Source organism: Phalacrocorax aristotelis, chromosome 9 (assembly GCF_949628215.1).
Source record: "Phalacrocorax aristotelis chromosome 9, bGulAri2.1, whole genome shotgun sequence".
In the NCBI taxonomy this organism is placed as follows: Eukaryota; Metazoa; Chordata; class Aves; order Suliformes; family Phalacrocoracidae; genus Phalacrocorax; species Phalacrocorax aristotelis.
This window is the reverse complement of record NC_134284.1, coordinates 35186487-35201811: the sequence shown is the minus strand read 5'-3', so window position 1 is coordinate 35201811 and position 15325 is coordinate 35186487. Positions and strand designations below refer to the sequence as shown.

Sequence of the window (15325 nt, the reverse complement as noted above, 5' to 3'; positions counted from 1 at the left end):
GGCCCCAGCGAAGTGGTGTGGTGGGACCCTGCGGGCACAAATCTAGCTTGTAATGTTTTCTTTGCATAAGGAAATAATGAAACGCATGGATTTTGGGTGTATTAAGGCTTCTTTCCCAGCTAGGTCTGCAACTGCTGTCAAGATCAATGTGATTACACCAGCTCCCACCCCCTGGAAACACGGCTTTTTGCTATTTTCTTTTTGTCTGTAATATTTTTATATTTTTCTGTGTATATTTAGTAATTATTTTTCATCCGATCGGCCTATTTTTAGCAATGGCTTTTAGCAAAAGCAACAGGATGGCTTGAAAAGCCAGCCAGCTCTGCGTGAGGGATTCCCACGCTCCAGCCGGCCGGTGACCGGCAGCGCCGGCTGGGGGGGGGGCGGCGATGGCATGGCCGTACACTCACTTCTCTGTTCTGGATGCCGCGTCACACCTGTTTTCTGGGGAGGAAAAGCAGTTTTCAGGAGAGACCACTTGCCTCAGTGGGGACTGTGGTGCCCCTGGGATGCAGCGAGCTGGGCTGGTCTCAGCCGCTGGGGTGCGCAGGGGCCAGGAGCAATCCCAGCACGAATGAGAGCTGGAGCAGATCATTCCATTACAATTCCCAGCCTGGCACATTTTCTGTACCAAAAAACCCCTGGGTGATGCCTGTCTGGTAGGAACAAACCTGAGCCCTGTGCTCCCCAAAATCCTGGCTACCCTAATGGGGTTCGCCCACTTGGTTACTAACTGGGTGGAAGATAGTGGTGTATCAGTGATGAAAAGCATGGCTTTTTAATTGAAACCAAGAAACAGAGAGGCTTCTGCTTTCACTCTGAAAAGGAGCTGTTCTTGGTGGTGGGTGATGCCATGCGGTGCTCTGGGGAGCTTCTCTCGGTCTTTATGGTGGAGGAACAGTGAGGTTTTGCCCTGGCAGATGTCAGTGTTTTCGGTTTCTTTCCTGCAGAACCACCGCTTTTCCTTTCGGTTTGGCTGGGAGGTGTGGGGAGAATGGTTTTCTGCAAAGCGGAGAAAAAAAACAACAGGGAGGTGAAAAAAGGCAAGAAAATTGGGCAACAGGAGAGGATGTGATCCACAGGTTTAAAAGCGCAGAGGACCGCAGTTGGGTGGGCAAAGGCTGCAGACCCCCTAGAGAGGCAGGAGGTGTCTCGTGACCCCTGCAAAATCTCACCCGATGCCCATTTGCTTTGCAAGGATGCCCATGTCCCAGCCAGGGTTAGCGCTGCCGCTGAACAGGGATGGACCCAACCCAGTGCAAAATATGCTTCGAGATACCCCTTCTGTAACGATACTTGCCTATTTAAGGTAACTGGACTAAATAATCGCCCTTAAAATGCCATTTTAAAAATATTTATTAGAATTCTGGTCTCCACCCGCAGGCAACTTGAGATAAATCCCAAGAGAGAGGGGAGGGAAAAAGCTAGGGGAGAAGTTGGGCTCAGGTTTTGTGGGTTTTGGGCTGGTGATGGAGCCGGTGCAAGGCGCGCAGAGGCTGGGACCCCTCTGCCCAAGCGCTTGCTCTGCAGCCTTTCGGCACAGCTCTGTGCGAAGCAGGCGGCAGATTGTGCTGACGAGGAGCTGGCAAACGAAGGCTGATTACTCTTGCAAGCAGGGCTGGCAGCTGCGGGATGCCAGAGCCCCATAGGAGCCCAGTTTGGGAGGGAGGAGTAGGATGGCAGCTTAGCAGGAGGGCTCGATTGCTCCGGTGTCAAGAAATGCTCCTTTTGCAGTGGCTTTTTGGGTTGTATATGGCATTTTGCCTCGCTCCTTGGTGAGGTGATGCTGTGGCGAAGCAGCTCATGCCTGGCTGTGCCAGGAGGCAGCACCAGTGGCTCACTGGGCCAGAGCTGGATGAGGAGCAGCAGGCATTAGCAGAGTTGCAGATGACACCAAGCTGAGTGATGCGGATGACTAACTGGAAGGACCAGGTGCCATCCAGAGGGACCTGCACAAGCTCGAAAAGTGGGTCCGTATGAACCTCATGAGGTTCAACAAGGCCAAGTGCAAGGTCCTGCACCTGGGTTGGGGCAATCCCCACTATCCACACAGGCTGGGGGATGAAGGGATGGAGAGCAGCCCTGCAGAGAAGGACTTCGGGATACTGGTGGATGAAAAGCTGGGCATGAGCCGGCAATGTGTGCTTGCAGCCCAGACACCCAACCGTCCCCTGGGCTGCATCCCCAGCAGCGTGGGCAGCAGGGTGAGGGAGGGGGTCCTGCCCTTCTCCTCTGCTCTGGTGAGACCCCACTGCAGTGCTGCGTCCAGCGCTGGGGTCCTCAGCACAGGACAGACACGGGGCTGTTGGAGCGGGTCCAGAGGAGGCCACAAAAATGATCCAAGGGCAGGAGCACCTCTGCTACAAGGACAGGCTGAGAGAGTTGGGGTTGTTCAGCCTGGAGAGGAGAAGGCTCCAGGGAGACCTTCTTGTGGCCTTCCAGTGCTTAAAGGGGGACTATAGGAAGGATGGGGGCAACCTCTTTAGCAAGGCCTGTTGTGACAGGACAAGGGGTGATGGCTTTAAACTAAAGGAGGGTAAATTCAGACTAGATATAAGGAATACATTTTTCATGATGGGGGTGGTGAAACCCTGGCCTGGGTTGCCCAGTGAGGCCAGTAGATGCCCCATCCCTGGAAACATCCAAGGCCCAGCAGGACGGGGCTCTGAGCAACCTGATCTAGTTGAAGATGTCCCTGCTCATGTCTGGGGGTTGGACTAGATGGCCTCTAATGGTCCCTTCCAACCCACACCATTCTGTGATTCTACAAAATTAGTTTATCACTGACTGTCTAGAGGCTCGGGGTTGGAGCGAAAGCAGGCGCTGGGCTGCGCGCTGGCGGGAGGGATGGGGGTCAGCACCTCCGTGCCGGTTTGCTCAGGGATGGGGGGATGGGAGAAGCACCAGCACTCTCCCCTGGATCAGAATAATATTTAAGGGGGGCACAGGATCCATAGATATGCTGGGAGGACAAAATGCATCCAGAAAGCAAGACAGACGTGGTTAGCTTACTGGGATGGAGGAGGCCTGGTTGGCCCTTGGCCCGAAGCTTTTAACACAGAGCAAATTAAAGTCGAACCTCATCCCCTTGGGCAGCAGCTTGCTATGTGCATGCTGAAACAGCGACAGCGGGCAGCTCACGGCCTGGGTTTTGTTGCTCCACATCATGGGTAAATGCTGAAGATTTTGGCAAAGCCAGAGCAAGACCAAGAGCAGACACAGCTGTAAATGCTGATCGGTGCCCCAATGCCAGAGGCGTCCCTCCCTGTTTGCCCAACTAAATCCCAATTTTTGGTGCCTGTTTTGGCTGGGTACCACTGGTGAAAGAAGAAAATGTCATTCGTGTATGTCACTGGCTCTTCATTAAACAGACACAACAAAAAATTAGGTGTTTTTTTGGAGCATAGGTACCAGCTAGCAAAAATCAGCAGCAAAATTTCCGAGCCCAGACATTTATTGCAAGGGCTTTTGCATCTTGTAAATGAATTCAACACGCAGTAAAATATCTGTGACCCTTCTGCACAACAGACAAGTATCAAAACAACCTGGTGAGATCCTGAGTTGTAATTACAGTGCAGAGCTCAAAAGAGATGATATCCATGTACTGTACATGCTAAACATCATTAGCATGAAAATAAAATAGCATCCTTACTCATTAACCTGTGGGCTCCAAGGCAGGAGTCCTATTATCCAGGCACATGTGCCATTAGGCGGGTGAAATAAGATGCTCTCCGTATTCCCTTGTGAGTGCCATTAAACCCCTTCCTTTGCAGGCAAACTTTAGCACAACAGCATCAGGTGTGAGAAGAGCCCTGGGACAACTGGGAGATCAGGAAATACCGGGAAGCACAGTGATTTTTGGCTTTAAGGTGCCGATTTCGATGGCCAGGGTTAGGAGCTGAGCTCTCCTGGGCGAAGGGGACTCCGCTAGGGAATAAGCTGCCTGGAAAGATAGTTTACTTCTAACAGCCATCCTCAAATATTTTGGCATTTAACTCCTATCTGAGGATTTATATACTTCCTGGGGTGGTTTTAATTTGTCTGAAGTCTGATGCTCCTGGCATCTACCCACTAACAAGTATTTTCTAGTTCAGCATGGGGTTCGGCGGCAGGGAAGCCCACACCTTGTTGGGTCTTGGGGAAGAGAAATAAATCATAGGGTCACAGAACGGCTTGGGTTGGAAGGGACCTTTAGAGGCCATCTAGACCAACCCCCTGCCATGAGCAGGGACATCTTCAACTAGATCAGGTTGCTCAGAGCCCTGCCCAACCTGGCCTTGGATGTTTTCCGGGGTAGGGCATCGACCACCTCTCCAGGCAACCTGTGCCAGTGTTTTACCACCCTCATGGTAAAAAATGTTTTCATTATATCTAGTCTGAAATACACGTGTTGCTGTGGTGTGGGGCAGCGGCACCTGCCAGGGTGTAGTTAGGTTGGTTGCAATTAGTAAAGAGGCACTGGGGGTTGAAGGAGAGGAGGATGCTCTAGCAGCTTGGCTTGGCTTAAATCAAATCCAAATGAAAAGGCATGGAGGCTTTGCATTTATGGTGAGGTATCCTCATGCTGGGATAACAAAAAAACTGCTTGAACAGCTTTGCTGCTGCCCAAGTGATGCCTGGGCTGTTAGAGGGGTTGTTTTTCAGTGGGGGATATTCATGAGCTCAGTTTGAAGTGTCACCTGCTATTGTTGTTATTCACATCGAAGGAAGCACACCCAGTTGCTCACAGCATGGAAATGCTATAAAACGTTCACTGGCCCCAAAACAGCTCAAGTTCAGGTTTCTGCAGAGGGGCTGAGTGCTGGTGACACCGGGGTCCTGCGAGCTACAGGGTCCCTGGCATCACCCCAGCAGCCCGGTGCTCGGTGGGGTACTCACACAGCTGTCCTCTCCTCTGTCCCAGTCTTCTCTGACCTTGTTTTTGGGGCTGTCTTTTCCACCTCAGTGCCTCTAGAGCTAGATGTAGTAAGAGTATGGGAGGGTTTCGATGCATGAGGGTGGTAGCAGGGTTGGATATGTACATTTTTTAAACATCCAGGCTGTAGCAGCCGCAGGGAGGCTCTCAGCAATCCTCCCCACTCCCATGCCTCCTTCCATGACATTAAACTTCACTCCCTAAGTGACTCTGCCACCAGAGCAGCCGCAGACTGCAGTCCTCTGTATGAAATGCCACAACATTAGATTAGATTTAGATTGGATATTAGGAAAAATGTCTTCACTGCAAGAGTGGTCAGGCCCTGGCACAGGCTGCCCAGAGAGGTGGGGGAGTCACCATCCCTGGGGGTATTTAAAAGACGTGTAGACGTGGCACTTCAAGGCATGGCTTAGGAGGCCTGGGGGTGTTGGGTTGGGGATTGGACTTGAGGATCCTAGACGTCTTTTCCAACCTTCATGATTCTATGATGATATGATTCTAACATCACTGAGAATATTTTCAGATAAGATAAGAATAATATGCTGCATTAAAAAAGTCTCCACAGGCTCCAAACCATGCAATGGTGCCTTGGGTGATGTACACCTTGGTGATCCTGGCCACCAAGGATCCTGATCCTTTTCCCACCAGCCCAGTGCCGGCTTGCCATGCCAGTAACAGGCTGTCACCGGCACCACCATCCACTTTGTGGCTTTGCAGGGAGAACCGAAAGCAAAAGCAGAAGAAACGCACCCTGGTAACCTGCTGTTCAAATGCCTCTCCAGCAAAGAAACTGGGGGAGAGCTGAGAAAAACCAGTGCGGAAACAGCACAAATGCTTGAGCTAAACCTCAAGCCGTGGTGCGGAGCTTTGCCCGACGAGGGCAGACCCAGGCAGGAGCACAGGCTGTCAGGGATGCTCGGTGGGAGCTGCAGTGAAGGGGGAAGGATTTTGGCAGCCTTCCCCAGGGGATGCTCTTTCCGCCCAGCCACGTGCTCTGTGCACCAGACAGTTAAATTGCATGCGGCGCTCGGCATCCCCTCTCACCGTGCATCCTACCGCGTGCTCGGATGTGCCGTGGGGCTCGCCGCAAGCCAGGGCAAGACAGCTAAAAACCTGGCTGCCAACAGCCCTCGGATAGTTGCATGCTGATTTGAAACCTCTTCCTGTGCCGAAAACCTTGCTGAATGCAAACAAATAATGTCGCTAGGGGCTGTGCTTGGAAGGCACGGGAGGGGGGAGATACGGAAGGAAACCCACAGCCTTTCTGCCTCCCCAGCAGGGTACGGGACTCGGCGTCTGCGTTTCCTGAAGTCATAAATAATGTTCTCGTCGCGTTGACTGGCATCACACCAACCTAACCTGGCTCCTTGTTTGGTTTTTTTAATATTCTTTTTATTTAAAGGTAGTGAACGGCCAAGAGGAGCAGATCTTCCCCTAGAGGCACAAATCACTGGAGAGACCTGCTTCTGGTAAAAAATAACTCCTCGTTGTGCTCCCCAATGGGCAGGGGGGTGGCTGGGGAGGGGTCTCATCCCAAAACCCCGTCTGGCTCCGGCACTGGAGAGACCTGCTTCTGGTAAAAAATAACTCCTCGTTGTGCTCCCCAATGGGCAGGGGGGTGGCTGGGGAGGGGTCTCATCCCAAAACCCCGTCTGGCTCCGGCACAGCTCGCTCTCTAGTCACCTCTGAGCATGGGCACCTTGCTCAGTGCCAGGTTGCTTTTTTCTCTAGGTCCCAGGATGAGCTTGCTTCCAAACACCCTTATATCCCCCGAGATGGGCTTGAGCTAAAGGTGCCCACAGCTTTTCAGTGTCCTCCCTAAAACACCACAAGCCCCTCATTTTAGGGCTGTGCCATCCTTGTCCCACCACCCAAGGGGCTGGCGGGGGGCTCACTGTGCCCTGCTATTGCAGAACATCCCCCAACCCCCCCTTTTTCGAGCTTGCAGGCAGCCCCAGCCAGGCAGGGGCCGGCACAGCACAGCCGTGCCTCTGGTGTAAAATACTCGGTGCTTGTGAAAGCATCAGCTGCTGGATGAGCTGAACACTGGGTTTCTGGCTGCCGCTGCCAGAGCTTGCGGCTGTTATAAGGCAACGGAAAAACATCCGTGATCGAGATGGTGTGGACTTAATGAGTGTCCCCCGCCTGCTTGGGGTAGAAATATCGAGAAACAGGAAACTCCAGCATCCTGTTTAGCATCTCAATGTTCGAGCTGGCAGCAGGGACAAAGCAAGGGAGGCCAAGGGACACCGGACGCTGGGCACCAGCACAGGGCTGGATGATGTGCCTGGCTCCGGGCAGGGGAACGAGCCTGGCACGGCAGCTCTGGGCAGCGCAGGCCTGCCTCGGGGGAAGCCTGTTCTCTGATTTCCTTTTGCCTTGTTGCCACCACAGCCTTTCATATAACAGCAAAAGCTAAAGTACAGCTTAGCTGGGGTCCTGCTGCTGCAGACTATGCTCTAGAAGGTCCTGGTGCCCCCTAAGCATGGCTTATAGGGCACCCCCTGCTCTGGGTACTATAGGAAGGGCACAGGAGGGTACTGCTGTCAGTGTGTCACTATCCGTATCCCCACAAAGGCTGGCGGCTCACTGCCTTTGTATAAACATAGGATTAAACCCCGGCTGAAATGCACAGGTCTGCATGTCCCATCTTCACGCCCTCATTCCTACAGCTCAGCTCTAACAGCTTCACACATGCAACCCCAGCCCATCGTTTTGGGGTTTTCAGGGCTGGGAGCAGCTCTGCCCAGCCCAAGAGTTCACCCACGTGTGTTTGTGCCTGCAGCCCATCCAGAGAGCACGCCTGGCCTGCCCATGGCTAGCAACAACACTGCTAGCATAGCGCAAGCCCGCAAGCTGGTGGAGCAGCTGAAGATGGAGGCCAACATCGACAGGATAAAGGTAGCGTGGCTTGGGGGTTGGCTGTTGGCTCAGAGGGATGCTGCGAAGTGGTGCCAGCTGCTGAAAAGTGGCTGCCAGAAACGCGTTGTGGGAGCCGGGATGCAGCAGCGGGGCAATGTTTATGGAGGATGCTTGTCTCAGTGATCCCAATGGCCACGGCTGAAGGAAGCAGGAGATGCTCATCTGTTGAAGGCAGCTGGAAGCATCACCTGGAGTGGATGGGAAGGAGTGGCTCTCCCCAAGGCATCTCGCCCTTCTCGGGAACATGTTAAATTCATGCTGTTTGTCACAGTTGCTGTTAAAACTGTCCTTTGGGCAGTGCTCGGTGCTCAGCCTCGAGGTTTGTGGGGAAACTCTGAAAGCAACGTTGTTCTGAAGCCTCTTTCCTATGGAAAGCCCAGTCCTTTCTGGGAGGCATATCCTCTGCTCTGACTGCTTCTGCTCTAACCTGGTGGAATTGTTGTTTCTGGGCATCTGAAAGCTCATCAGCTTCAAGCCTGAGGTCCCAGGAGATGTGTCTTCTCCACTGAGGTTGTTTTGGACGACAGTCAGTCTCAGGGAGAGAGGTGCTCCGGGGCCGGTTGCTGGCTGCTGCCATGTCTGGGTGCTTGCAAGAAAAACCTTGCCTCTCGGAGCCAGGATGAGCTCCAGTGGCTTGGGAGCTGCCACCGTGTCCAGAATAAATAGCCAAGTGAGTGGCTACAGGCAGAAAATGTTGCTGTAGCAGCTGTGGATGACCCCGCTGAGGGATGGCAGGGGAGAGACAGCGGGGATGCAGCACCTGCTGAAGTCTGTCCTCACTGTGATCAAGTCGGGTGAAGGATGTGAATGGGTTAAGGATGTGAAGGATGCTCATGGGTACATGTGTGACAGGCGAGCTTAGAGCCCAGAGATGAAAACGGAGCCCCACCGTGGACTTGCTGTCGATTCAGTAAGTTTGCAGATGACACCAAATTGGGCAGGAGTGTCGATCTGCTCGAGGGCAGGAAGGCTCTGCAGAGGGACCGGGACAGGCTGGATCCATGGGCTGAGGCCAAGTGTGTGAGGTTTAACAAGGCCAAGGGCCGGGTCCTGCCCTTGGGTCACACCAACCCCAGGCAGCGCTGCAGGCCTGGGGCAGAGGGGCTGGGAAGTGCCCGGCGGAGAAGGCCCTGGGGGTGCTGGCTGACAGCCGGCTGGGCATGAGCCAGCAGTGCCCGGGTGGCCAAGGAGGCCACCAGCCCCCGGGCTTGTGTCAGCACTGGTGTGGCCAGCAGGAGCCGGGCAGGGATGGGGCCCCTGTGCTCGGCCCTGGGGAGGCCCCACCTCGAATGCTGGGCTCAGGTTTGGGCCCCTCGGGACAAGAAGGGCCTTGAGGGGCCGGAGCGTGTCCAGAGAAGGGCAGCGGGGCTGGGGCAGGGTCTGGAGCACAAGTGTGCTGGGGGGCGGCTGAGGGGGCTGGGGGGGTTTAGCCTGGAGAAGAGGGGGCTGAGGGGAGCCCTTCTCGCTCTCTGCAGCTGCCTGAGAGGGGCTGGAGTGAGGGGGGGGCTGGTCTCTGCTCCCAAGTCACCAGTGACAGGACGAGAGGAAATGGCCTCAAGCTGCATCAGGGGAGGTTTAGATGGATATTAGGATCAATGTCTTTCCTGAGGGAGTGGTCAGGCACTGGCACAGGCTGCCCAGAGAGGTGGGGGAGTCACCATCCCTGGGGGGGTTCAAAAATACGTAGACGTGGCACTTGGGGCCATGGTTTAGGAGGCCTGGGGGTGTTGGGTTGGTGGATGGACTTGATGATCCTAGAGGTCTTTTCCAACCTTTATGATTCTGTGATTCTATGATTCTCATATTCACTGGTCACATCTTTGCGCAGGGTATGATGCTGCATGCCCTGGGTTGGGGATGCTGCCACCCAGCCCCACCGGTGGGATCTCTTGGGGTGGAATGTCCCCAGAGCAGCCTGTCCCTAACATGGGACTCCTTCTATTCCAGGTGTCAAAAGCAGCAGCAGACCTGATGGCATACTGCGAAGCCCACGCCAAGGAGGACCCTCTATTGACCCCCGTCCCGGCCTCAGAAAACCCCTTTAGAGAGAAGAAGTTCTTCTGCGTGATCCTGTAAACCCTTGAGGAGCCTGACCGGCACTCAGGCCACCCTGAACACTGATGTAGAGTTTTTAGGAACGGGGACGACCTGCTAGTCCACAGAATTTAAACAAAAATAAGTAAAATACGTGACCTGGAAGCAACAGAGATGTGCATGTTTAAAGAACCTGGCCACCTTTGGGGGAATAAGATGATCTGCATTGCGAGGCAAAAGATCTGAAGTCTGTAGAGTTGCCTAGAAAGAAAAAAAAATATGTAAAGAATAAATTTGTGTCACTTTTCTGCTCACAAAATTGTTTGATTGTTCCATATTTAAAGCACCAGTGCTGTGCTGAGCGAAGTAACTGCTAAGGATGTGTATAACCTTCTTGGAATGATATTGATGATTTCTTTACAAAATATTATTTTATATTTAAGTTGTCAGATATATAGAGGCAGGTTAGATGACTATGATGTTACTCAAATGTTTGGTCTTGTGCTTTTTAATTTCTGGCAGTAGTGTAGCAGAGGGGTTGAGCGGCCGGCAGCTCCGTGTTTCTAGTGAACCCCACTTGCTAACATTTTGTATATGGTTAGCTTCGGCTCTGCAAGTAAAAGTGAATCATGTGTCGTGGTTGGTGCTTCATACTCCTGTGACGACGTTCGGTGGTAATGCATGAGAGTTTATTTCTGTTCATCTGCTCCAGACTTTTCTTTTCTATCATTTGACACCACGTGCTGGTGGGAGAAGCTGTAGGGAAGAAACTGAGGCGAATCTGAAAGCAAAGACAACTCGTGCGATGCCTTAGACATGCCTGAAATACCTCCTGTGTTAGGGTAGGTTCCAGCCTCCGGGCATGGGGGCTCGGGGTGGCCCCCACCCTGGGCGTCATGGGGTAGCTAGAAATCTGAAAATCAAAGTCGACCACTTCTTTCTGGGTCTTTCCTCTTCTCCTACACCTCTGTGCCTCTGCCCTCCTCGCTTGGTCCGTGTCCTGCTCTTTCGGCTTCCTGGCAGCATCTCCTCCCTTGGGGCTGGGCCGGGATGCTGCCCCGTGGCGGGATGCTGCCCTGCGGTGGGATGCTTCTGCCCCTTCCCGCACTCACTGGCTCTCCTGTTCCGCCCCGCCGCGTTGGGCAGGGGAGCAGCCTGGGGAGCTGTGGGGGAAGCCGTGGGGGCCACCCCTTCATGGAGGTGCCTGAATCCTTGTTTACACGCAGCCTGAGCTCTGTGTCAGGCTGGGGAGTTAATCCCAGGTCCGGTTCATTTGCCATCAGCGTTTTGGGGGACACCCGCCACTTTTTTTGGCTCTGCCTCGGGTGAATACTTTTGCGGATATGGCTGGCCTCTCCTTTCCGCTGCTAAACACCTCCCAGCTTTCCCTGCTCATCTACACTCCTGGGAAACTTTGGGAATCATAAGTTGGGGATTGTGTACAAAATGAAGTGGGTGTCACATAGGGGCTTGGGGGTCTGCAGTGACCCCGCTAAACCGTAGTTCTGAATCAGGTATCAGCTTAAAAATCCCTGTGGATTCAAGAGGGCAATAGTCTTTAGGTACTTTTCGGCGAATCTTTCTAGCCCGTAACAAGTGCATTTTGGTTTTTCTACCTTTTCATACTCTTTTTCTAGTCTTCTACAGAGAAGACCAATTGTTACTACACTGGACTCAAAACTTTTGGCATCTGGGAACGTTTATACGATACGAGTAACCTAGATGGTCCCAGCCCTCCCGCGGTGGCTTTCGGGCCCCCCTAACCTCCCAGTTTTGGTCTTTTTACCGCAGCTCACGTAGCTTTAGGATGAAGGACACATGAAGTCATTTGCTCTGCAGCTGGTTTCACTCTTGGTGTTACAAGGCAGACGTGTAAATACCCCATCCCGGGTTTGTCTTTTCTTATTACCACTGATTTACCGTCACAGAGTGAAGCGCAGCTGGTCTGACCCGGGGTTTGTGCCCCAACCCTTCTCAAATGCTGTCGTGAAGTGGTTTGTAATAATTTTTTTAACAACTTGCGTATTTTACAATGCAAATTCTTAATAAATTAATAAAGAAATAAAGCTGCATGAAGAGTGGGGGGTGGGTGGGAATTCTGAATTAGCCTAAACTACTCATTGAAGGTGTTTTACATTGCTGGTCTTTATTTTATGTTGGTAGTGGTGCTGACTTGGTGTGCTGCCAGGTATTTCACCCCAGTATTTATATTTACACAGATACGCCTTTGTTAGCCAAGTAGAAATTGCCTGCCAAGATCGTTTCACCCCCCTCGCAACAAAAATACCAATCGTCTCTCCATCCCGATGCTGTATTTCCAGCGTGGTATCAAATGACATTCAACTCTACCCCGAGGCTTTTAAAGAAAAATATCTGGAGTACTGGAAGAGGACTTTTTTTTTTATTCTGCCAAGGTTGCTGGTGGCGGGGGCGAGGCCGTCTCTCCAGTGCCAGCCTGCCGCTGCCAGGGTTTTTGGGGAGGGGGCGGTTATAACCGAAAGCCAGTGCGGGGAGGTCGGCGTTGTGATGTAGCACATCCCCATCCCACGTGGTCTGTGTACTCATTGGAAATAAAATTTTGGATTTGTTTCAAGCCTTTGGAGACAATGCTCTGTGCTTGCTTGCTCCTGATGGGGGGAGGTTTCCCACCCTGGTCATGGCTGAGTCCTGTTCCTGGTGGGATCAGGGGGTCTCCCCGCCAGGACGTCGGGTTTGGAAGGAGCTTTCATGCCCATCAGTCAGGGAAAGTGAAGCTTCTCAGGGCTTCAGCCCCCACTGAGCCGCAGCTTTTTGTTCCTGCAGGATGAGCCAATGCCAGGGTGGGTATCAGGCTTGTTCAGGGTAGGACATTGCTCCTTGATCAAAATCACCATCACTCAGAAATTGAGAGACACCTGAAAGCTCTGGTTTTGATGTCCATCCCTTCTCCCATGCTTTTCTTCTCCTCCCATCCCTGGCAGTGAGTACACTCTCCCCAGAGCCATCTCCAGCATGCCCAGCACAGGATCTGTCCCGCTGTGGTCCAGCCCGTAGCCCAGAGCAGAATGGCCTCATTCGGGGCTCTTTTGGGGAGGCTCCGAGGGGCTGAGCCCCGTCCTTGCTCCGGTGGGAGGCTGGGGAAGGGGTGAAGGAGAGCAGGACGCTCTCCTGCAAGCCCAGCTTGCACCCGGGCTGCAGCAAAGCAAAGCATCCCCACGCATCCACCCCTCACACCCACCTCCCTTCGCCGGTGCTTAGAAAGACGCCCTGCTCCTTCCAAATTTACCATGCCCTGAATTTTCTCTCTGGTTTTGTAGGCCCCTTGTAGATGAATGACTTCCCAGCTAAGTGGACAGCTGCAGTTTGAGGCTGTGAAGTCTCAAACTCTGCTCAGATCATCCCTGGGCCCTGAAGCAAGACACCAGCGTGGGTTTTGCAATGAAACCCATCTCTGCTGAGCCCAGCGCAGACACCACATACGTATTTCAGCCTTCAGCATGTTAAAAGCATCTCAGTGAGTGGCAAACGTTACCCACCCCGGGGAGACTTTTCAGCTCTGGTGGGCTCAACTCTCAGCTCCCCATCACTTGCTGTGTCCACCAGGCCAGATGAAAAGAGAAAGCATTGGTGTCACTGCAAAGGAGCAAGCCAACTGTCGCTCCCGCGATGCCTTGCCTGCTCGATATGCCAAGGCAGGCGATGCTCAGCTGTTGCCGTACCTTGGTGGCTCTCCAAGGCTTGCTCTGTTTCATCCTCACTTCCCCAGGCTTCAGCTCCTGAGCGGCAGCACCACCGTGCTGGCAGCATCTGCGAAGCCGGAGGAGCTGTGGAGCGCCTGGGGAAAGCGTAGGTGAGATGTTGCTCCCTGCACACCACGCTGCTGCCTGCCCCACACACCCTGACACCGGCCCCGTACGGCTTGCTGATGAGAATAAGCCCATTTGCACTAATTGCACGCATTAGATTCAAGCCCGTTAGATTTCCAGCATGCAGTGGGAAGAGAAGCACAACCCCTCCTTCCACCCCCCGTCGTGGGGGTGGCCTTGCCCTGCTGGACTCACAGTGTGTTGCTGCAGGAGGGGTCAGACCTGCCAGGGAAGGGGAAGATCCCCAAACCCAGGGCAAAACAGGAAGAAGTGCGAAAGGCAAGGGCAGTCCTGAGGGTGACGATGGCAGGAGAGGCAGAGGAAGGGTGGAGAGCCCCATCCTGCTGCTGGCACAGGACTGTGCTGTGTATTTGTCCCCCCACACCCAGCAGAGGTTTCACTACCTCCATTGTTGGTCACCCTTGCTGGGGTGGACGACGTGTGACACTTGCATGGCCGAGGACAGGTGCCCTCAGATGGCCACACACCTTGGGGATGGTCCCAAGCTCCTTTTAATCGTGCTGGAGCCTTTGGTGTCTTTACTGCTCACTTGCGTGTCACGGCTCCTGCATGTGTCGGCGACATGCTGAAGCGCTCGTGGGCTCCGGCTGCAAAAGCCGAAGGAGGCAGAGCTGGCTCTCTGCCTGCTGCAGGCAGCGCCCGGAGCCCCTGCCCTCCGTTAAACCACTCCAAGAATGAGCTGGAGGAGATACAGTGAATGGGAGAGGAATGGTCCTAAAGCAGAAGGGAGCCAAAACCACCCCCCCAACCCATTCCTTCCTGGGGCTCGGGGTGGCCGTGGCGGGGTTTGGCTCAGCCCCGTGCCACCCTGCCATCGCGGCGCCGCAGTCGGCGGCTGCGCCGGCTGCCAGCTGGAGCGCTTGGGAAGGGCTGGCGCGGAGAGAAATGTCAGGATGAATATTGCATCGGCTCATCGCGCTGTCAGCACCACGTCTGCAAAGTGTCACCCGAGCCAGGGAGGGGTGGGGGGGAACGGGGGTGGTCTTGCTCCCAACCCGGGCTCATTGCCTTCTCCAGGCAAAACCACCCCAAAAAAACCTCCTTAACCAGGCATCCTTCACCTGTTGCTGGCACTGTGCAAGATGCCACCAGAGCAGAAATTTTTCCTGCCCAGAAACCACTTAAATCCCCTGGAGATGACCCAAATATAGCTGGGAGTAAGATGACGAATGGCAGAAGCAGCATTCACATGGAAAACGGTTTAACTGCAAGCTGCACGTGGCACGGAAAGGAGAGGGGGCTCAGGCTCGGCAGGCGGCCACGTCCCATGTCCGGCCCTGCCCAGAAACCCCCTTCGCTGCTTCCCAAGAGAATGATGGAGGATGACAGCTCTGGGCTGGGGCAGATCTGTACGAAATCAGGATGGCTTGAAGACTGTAAAAAACCCAGGTTTCTGAATTCTGCAGAGCAAATGTCACACATGCATCGAGAAGGGAAAACAAATGCCCCTTCTCTGGTGGGTTGAGGGTTTTTTTCCCTCCAAGAAGGTCAGTTTTTCATAAAGGAAATCACAGAATCATTAAGGTTGGAAAAGACCTCTAGGATCATCAAGTCCATCCACCAACCCAACACCCCCAGGTCTCCTAAA

At 53.6% G+C, this 15325-nt stretch overlaps 1 protein-coding gene across 3 annotated transcripts in view; it reads left to right on the top strand.

Moving 5' to 3' along the window:
• Positions 1-12466, top strand: part of GNG2 (G protein subunit gamma 2) — a 28298-nt gene extending 15832 nt beyond the window's left edge. For 2 of the 3 annotated variants that reach the window (XM_075104337.1, XM_075104338.1), the window contains exons 2-4: positions 6318-6384; positions 7701-7816; positions 9785-12466. In XM_075104337.1, the coding sequence (XP_074960438.1) occupies positions 7730-7816; positions 9785-9913 (216 nt within the window). In that variant the 5' untranslated portion in view covers positions 6318-6384; positions 7701-7729 and the 3' untranslated portion in view covers positions 9914-12466. Of the gene's footprint in view, positions 1-6317; positions 6385-6475; positions 6492-7700; positions 7817-9784 lie in introns of those variants that run through there. The other variant, XM_075104339.1, reaches the window with a different exon arrangement.
• The last annotated feature ends 2859 nt before the right edge of the window (positions 12467-15325 follow it).